Source organism: Neolamprologus brichardi, chromosome 22, assembly GCF_056152115.1.
Source record: "Neolamprologus brichardi isolate AB-2024 chromosome 22, ASM5615211v1, whole genome shotgun sequence".
Lineage (NCBI taxonomy): Eukaryota > Metazoa > Chordata > Actinopteri > Cichliformes > Cichlidae > Neolamprologus > Neolamprologus brichardi.
The window spans coordinates 16,669,688-16,677,474 of record NC_142124.1 but is presented as its reverse complement, the minus strand read 5'-3'; the positions used below and the strand labels follow the sequence as shown (position 1 = coordinate 16,677,474).

Genomic DNA, 7,787 nt, shown 5'->3' with positions numbered 1-7,787 from the left:
ATCTTTGCTCTGTATCCACTTTAATAGGTGTTCATAATCCCTATTCATTAAAATAGCTTACTCCTCCAGATATATAAAGTCTGCAGACTGGGTTAAGAGGCATCCATGTGTGTTTAAAGGTCAGAGCCAAATGTGTTCACGAGTTACGATTTCTAAAATTGCTCAGCTTCACACACAAACCTACAAACTCATAAGCGTCTATGCTCCTTATTTTCTATCCTCCTCGCGTACACACCCTCTTTCCCACCCCCTCTTCGCCTTCTCTTTTCTACTCAGGTCCCCCTCCTCCCTCGCTCAGCAGCAGCTAGTGGTATGCTCCAATCGTCTTCGCTCTTCTCCCTTCTCTCTCTCTCTCTCTGCACTGTCAGCCTCAGCAGTCTCCACACCACAGCGAGACACTGGTGCAGCGCTGATCCCCCCACATGCACGTGCATGATTTGTGAGTGGCAGGTTCTTTAAAAAAGAAAACAACGCTCAGCACCGAAGTGTGTACAAGTGTGCATGAGAATGTTTTTCTGAAGCATCTTTTTGTGCCGAGGAGCATGTGTGCGGGCCGAGAGACACTGTGAGGATGCATGGTTGGCAGGTGTTGTCGTGATCGGTGGAGTTTTTGGTGTACTATCGTTGTGTTGTCTGCCTTCCCCCTTCTCCTCTGATTTTGGTTATCCTGTGAGGACAAAAAGCATCCTGCTGGGATGTCCACCTCGCCTGGTGCAAATGATGGGAGCCAAAGGAACTCTTGTAAGTGACTTTATTTCATCTTTTCTATTCGAGGGTAGTGATCTCTGTTTTTTCCAGGACGTCAAATGTCTGATTGGTGCTGATTTTATGTGAAAGAACCTTCCTTTTCCCATTCAAATAACGGATGTTATTTTGAAGGGAGGCCTGGTCAAGACAAAAACAGGACATAATTTAAGTAAATGTATTTTACCGTTAATGTATGCATCGCTAGGGAAATAAAGACTGCACTTTTTACTGACAGTAGGAATGTGATGTCTGCTGATGTGTGAGATTTGGCTTGTGTGACACTGTACTGTGTGTAATTAAGAAAATGATATGTAAATTAGTGAAGTGAAGTAGTCCAACGTGTACAGACTGCTACATGTTTACATGATGCAGCGCTCAGAGGGGTGTGTAATGTGGGAGTCCGTGCGTGCGCGCGCGAGTGTGTTTACACAAATCCTGGAGCTTCTCCAGCTGTCTACGTATCGGGAAAGTGCTGTTCGTCGACTGACAACCAAGACAGCTGTATTTTCTCAGGAAAAGACCAGATGCTGATGTCATTCGTTACCGTCGAACTATCAAGTATTTCATTTTAACACCTGTGTTTGGTGTAGTCGCTGTTAAAACTTATTTATTTTCTTGTGTTTTGTTTTTTTAGAATAAGCTTAAAAACTCATACTATGTCATTTTCATAGCGTAAATTGTCGCATTAGTTTCCTTTGTAAATGTGTTTGTACTGTATTGGCAGCTTGAACTGTGCAGGGCAGTGCTAGGTTGTGCAAAAAAGAATATGGCTATACCGTGTATTCAGTGGGTGAAAGTGTGTGGGACTCATGTGCGTTTTTGTGAGTTTTAATGTTTGACTTCATTCTGGCTTCAAGTAACACACACACACACAAAGGATTGCTGTACTGTAAGTGGGTAATTGATAATACGAAGTGAGTCATTTTGACTCATTTGAAAGCTCAGTGGGAGCATACAGACACACACACACTGGAATACATTGACTGTCTTGACTGAGGCACAGATCACAGCTGGGAAAATGGGCCTTCTCTTATTGCTTTCATTATTATTGCACCATCCCCCTCTTCCTCCTTTCATTCCCCTTCTCCTCTGTTATTTTCAGGATGTTATTTACTGTCCAACCTTTCATAACATGCCTGGAAACCTTCTGTGTGTCTGGGTGATGCATTAATGATCACACACTGACACACCCACCCACAGTAGGTATCAATTGTGTGTTTGCGACTGAGGGCTTTTTTTGTATAATTACACTGTTGTATGTTCTTTTACTTGGCTGAGTAATACTGAAGCCTCCGTTCCGCTCTTTCATGTCTAGTTCTTGGTTGCTTTGTGTTGAATTTGACCAGTTTGCTCCTTGTCAAGGCACATCCATCACATTACCTTATCACAGAGCAGTGCTTTCAGAAAGAAATATCAAGTGACTGCAGGCTATGATTACTGATTTACTAACCATAATGTTACATAACCAAAAGCAGCATCTGAGGAAACCGTGTAACCTAAAGAATAGCTTTTAGGAGAAGAAAACCGGAGATTAAACAAGTGAAAAGGAAAAGATCTCATATCTAAGGTAGTATAAATAAAACAGCCAGCGTGCTTGTGATCATGAAATACAAATTTAGTGCTCACTGCACTGAATTTATTGATTAAACCCTGAAAGCAAATCATCAGAGATGGTACAAAGAGAGAGCATACTTATGAACTATTTATGGACTTGTGTTTTTCAGAGCGTCTTTTTTCTAAAGCGGCAGTATTTTTATCTGCATCCTGTCGTCTTGACTCAGTGTGATATTATCAAAGTGTAATGATGGTGCAGATCTCTTCTATCCTCGTTAGTTTGTGTCCTCTGTAAAGGAGCAACAGCAGGCACCTGCCTCTGAGATGGATGTGCTGTGTCATCACTTCCTCAGCCAAATGATGGCTTACCTCACCTCTCTGTTCCTCTCCGCTATTTCCCCCATCTACTCACCTCTCTTACCCATCCCCACCTTTCTTTCTCTTTGTGCACGGTTACTGTACACATCTGCTCTCTTCACCACTGGTGTCCTTAATCTCCTCTCCTCTCCTCTGCCCCCCCATCGCCCACTTTATCTAGGTTCACATGAAACTTTAATTGCATGTAAATCAAAGCGCTCCAGATATAATTAGTCTTTTGTGCTGCTTTAATAAGGAGAGTCTGCACTATTGAAATATGGTAGAGTAGCAGACTCCTGCACTATCTCAGATAGCTAAAGCCACAGGGCAAACTCAAGTTTTAATGCTGAAGGAAGTGACGTGAACTTTTGAAGTGAAGGTTTTTAGTAACTTAAAAAAAATGTATTCCTGGTGTTTTTTGGTTGTCCTTACTGGTGTAGGGTTGATCTTCCTTGTCCCTGCATAAAAATCTGTTTATGTTCACCACACAATATTTGATAGGTAAATGCTCATTAAAGGTATCAGTATTGGGACTATGTGTCAGAAATATTGGATTTTAAAATGGTAATTGGTGTCTACTTTCGGCAGAACAGGAATGTTGGAAATGTGACAGCGAGCAGGCAGCAGCACAGAAGGTGGGAATTTTTTCATGCTGAACCAATTATTTGCTCGTGCTAAAAAGTTAAAGCTCTCTAAATGACACGATTGTTGTTTGAATCTGGCACTGAAACGAAAATGTCTTCAGTGAGTAAGACACTGTAACTGTGTGCTTTTATTTTTGCATACATTTCTCCTCCTCAGTTGGTTTAGTTAAACTAAAAGCAGTTAGCTTGTGAATTATTAGCATATTCAAACATTAATCGCAGAGCTTGTAAACACCGAGCCTGTGCACGCTGACGTGTGTTTAATTTGTCTGATCATTGTCAAAGACGGCCTTTGAGATTAGAAGAGATTAATATTCACTTGAACTCACTTCTTGTTGCTTTGTTTTTGCTAAATGACAAAAAAAATGTATTGATTATTTTTAGACCTTTTTATTGTTTTCACTGCTAGTCATTAAGCAAATAGGCTCATATTTGCACATTTAATAGTGGGGGGGGGTTGTTAACCTACCCACTTGTTGTTGAGTCACACACATGTCAGCCACGGATATACAATATTTATGACATCTCTCTGTGTGCTCCAGGTTTGTTTATTATCCTTTTGTCCCCCTCTTCCTCCCTCCCTCTTTCCGTGACTCGTTTCCACCTTCCTTCTTTCCAAGTCATGTCCACCTGGCTTAACAGGTGTTGCTGGCAAACCGTTAGCAATATGTCTCCTCTAGTAACACTCATAAGTTTACTCATCAGTACTAGAGAGACGGCTTACAGTTTGTATCTGTTGTATAAATTGTAAATTGGCGATTTTTAATGTTTTCATTTGTTACTTTGTCATCCTTTTGTATAACATGTTCAATTTAATTAGGCACGGACGGGCAAAGGGACAAGGGAGACGATAAAAAAAGCGAGACAACATTGATGGGGAGTAAAAGGAAGACGAGTACAAAAACAAAATGACATGAACAATGAAAGGAATAATGAAAGAGCAAACAAATGACACTAAAGAAAGGAGAGAGCAGCAAAAAGGAAAAGGGATAGGATTGAAAACAGGTGGAGGGTGAAGGAGAGGGGATGATGAGACATGCAATTAGTGACTCGAGAAAAATAAGAAGAGATTAATAGTAGAACAGGCCTTTAAAGACTAAATCAAATCGGGTAATGCAGTGAAGAAACAGAATATTGATGTTTTAGAGCAAGACAGACACAATGTCTGGAAGTCTACTAATTGGTGTTGGCTGTGGTGGTGAAATAGAGGAACCCTGCACTCCTCCTCTACAGCCATGACAGGATCATTCATTAATTTACAAATACCGACAGATAAAAGTGAGAGAACCATGACCTTGTCACACACGATGTCCTATCATTACTGTAGTTGTGACATATTTTCAGAGGTTTTGGCTTAATGCACTGTGGTTTAAGTGATTAACCTACAGAGCATTTAACACATGTAATATTATTACACAATACCAGAAGCTCTTCAAGCCCTTTTATATGTGCTGTCATATGTGCTTGTTTTTAATTTGGCATGCTCGGATTTCTGCTCAGCCGTTTGAATTGTTGAAACATCTAAGCACATTAAGAAGATACCGGTTGTTTGGTTCAGAATGTACAAAAAGAGGATCGCATGCACTCTCGTCGGGCCATGTGTGAGTTAATGTAGATTGTAATGGAGTTGTATAATCTTTCCGTTACCCTTTTTTAGTATCACAGCTACAAATAAGCTCCTGTTGCTTATCATGCTGAGAAATTATACTCTGAGCTGCATGACATGACAAAGGAATAAATACTTAGATCCACACAAAGCGTAATGACTGTAATTAAAGGGACAATAGTGACTGATATATAATTTTACACACTAAGGAAGTGCGAGAGGGATGAATCTGAATTTAAGCTGTCAGGTGATTTCAAACACCCTCGCAAATGTGCCTGGCGGTGATGTAAAACTCAGGGACAAAGATGACAAGCTGCTTTAAATTCACACACACACACACACACTGAAGAGATTAAAAAACACAGTACATTCTCATGCATAGACTATCTATCCAAATGTGAAATCTCTTTTCTCATTGCACAGAAAAGAAGCACGTGTAATGGGTGTTTTTGTTTCAAAACCTGGTCACAGATGGTTTAGAAAATACATTTTCCATCACTGTGTGAGGTATCTCAGCAGGTGGGTTATCACTTTTTTTCCTCTTCTCTCCTCCCACCCCTCTGGGAAATGGGCAGAAAGAGAATCAAGAGAAAAGTAATGGTGTGGTCAGACAGCTATAGAGAAGCTCTAATTAGATCCATGGTTGAACAATTAGTATTTGTAGGCGCCTACCAAGGAGAGCCTGTCACAGTTTACTTCCTGTTTTACTTTGTGCTTCTGTATTTCTTTTCTGTACATACTGTAAAGACAAGTTCCTCCACTTCCCGTTTTTCCTCTTTGTTTTTATGTTTTTGTGGATTTTCTTAGCAGAAAAGAAATGTTAGGCCATGTGCACATCTGTGTCGCTGAATATGCATCAGCATGCTGTGGATACTCATGGATGCAGATATCAGTTATTATGTTCTTTGTATGGTATTGTTTGACAGATTTATTATTTATGTGTGCACGTGTGCGCGTTTGTGGGGGTGGGACCAATGTGACACTCCTGCTGTAACACCAAAACGACAGCTAAATCGACAAAACAGCACAGTCACGAAACAAATAAGCAAGCGTTTCAAACTTAGGTTTTAGCAACAGCATCAGCTGCTATTGCTGCTAAAGGTATTGTCTAAAGATGCTAATATAAATACTGAGCTTTTGCAGTAATATTTGTCAATCGTCAAAACTGTATAACAGAAAAAAAGAAGAAAATTTAATTAATAATTAAAACCGGTCTATGTGTTACAATAAGTGTAAATGTCTTTAGATAAAAATCTAAAGACTTTTAGATTTTTACTTTCAGGAAGATAGCCGGGTTGGCCCTTGGTGGGGGAAGTGAGTGATCATTTATGTGCTGCAAGTGCTTGAGAAGGAAGCAATGTTATCAGCACAGAGGATATAAAACCCAGTTTTATGCAACATTCTGACAATTTCTGCATCTCCTCATCTCTACACAGCTGGTCCAGACAGAAAAGGCTAGCGACAGATACGAGACAGGCAATAATAGTAACACTTGTATTTGCTGCAGATCTATGTGACCACACATGTGTTGGCAAGAGAGAGATACCCATTGCATCCATCTTTATTAATAAGGTCTGTTTGCAGATTTCTTAAAGACTACAGAAAGCTGGTGTAGTTGGTACACTGCTTCATTGAAGGTTAGCTTAAAATATTATGTGCTGACAAACTGTGAAGCTATTCAAATATGAATGTGTTTGACTTGAGGCTACAAGGTATACATTTTTGAACAGCAGAATTGAACCACATGATCATGATGCACACTAACAGCCGCGGGACATACAGTACTAAATAGATGGTACTGCACCAGAAAGTGAAACACTGGGAAAAAAAGAAAAGATAATCAAACAACGAAGTACAGTTTGGGGTAATAAATGCCAGAGGGGCTTTATATGTGCAGTTTTATGTCATCATTGTGCAAATATTGTGGCCAAGATTAGGCTTTTACAATTCATACTGCACACCATGACTGCAAATAAATGAGGATGTGAACGACAGACAAGAGCAACAAAAGAGGGATGAAGAGAATACTTGAAAAATATGCAGCGACAGAGAGGAACTGGAGCTTAGCAAAAACAAAGAGATGTTGCTGATAGCTTCTGATATCTCTGTCAGTGTGAGAAAAACACCCTTGAACTGTTTAGTGTAAGACTTCAGCACAGATGAAGACATGAGCTCTCTGCTCAGCAGTTAACCCAGGAAACTGAAAAAAAGAAGAACTGGCACGACAGTGTTCGTAAAATACCTTTTGAGTTTCACATCATTATTATGACACCTCAGTGTCAATATGTAGAGCAGTGCATCGTAACTGTGTCAATAACACCAGCCCCACAGGCTGAAATACAACTGTTTTGTTTAGGAACATAGCCTTTCATTTCTGCTTATGGACCTGCTCACCCTGCAAGTTTGCAGTGACATCAAAATGTCATTGAAATGGAAATTGCAGTGAATTATGCAGAAGCTGCTATGTCTACATTATTCTACAATGCAGGACGAGGTGAGCGCTTTGCCTCAACCTCAGTTCAAGCGGGAAAACAAACACAGCTGTCAGGTTTTTTTGACATCCTCATCCACGTCGCTTTCGGTTTGATCAGTTCATGCTTAAAATTCCAACCTAATGCTCAAAAACCAGCCTCGACACACAGTGACTTCAGTTTTGTCCCCATAACTCGGTGAGTGGGCAGGTTCAAGCCCCCGCATGTAACAATAATATGAATACACACAAACATTGACTTCGATTTCATCCTTAACCATAAATACTACTTGCCGAATTTTATAAATTAAATCCGACTTGATCCTCAAATTAAAACAAGTCTTGCCCTTTAAAACTGAATAAATAAATTTATGGGGACTTGCTTTTTGTCCCCGTTGAGAAGATGCAT

General features: G+C 40.1%; 1 protein-coding gene across 2 annotated transcripts in view; it reads left to right on the top strand.

The window, feature by feature from the left end:
- The first annotated feature begins 271 nt into the window (after nucleotides 1–271).
- dtnbp1b (dystrobrevin binding protein 1b) overlaps nucleotides 272–7,787 on the top strand; it is a 28,054-nt gene continuing 20,538 nt past the window's right edge. Inside the window, exon 1 of one of the 2 annotated variants that reach the window (XM_006787873.3) lies at nucleotides 272–741. In XM_006787873.3, coding sequence (XP_006787936.1) covers nucleotides 696–741 — 46 coding nt within the window. In that variant the 5' untranslated portion in view covers nucleotides 272–695. The remainder of the gene's footprint in view (nucleotides 742–7,787) is intronic. The other variant, XM_035906417.2, reaches the window with a different exon arrangement.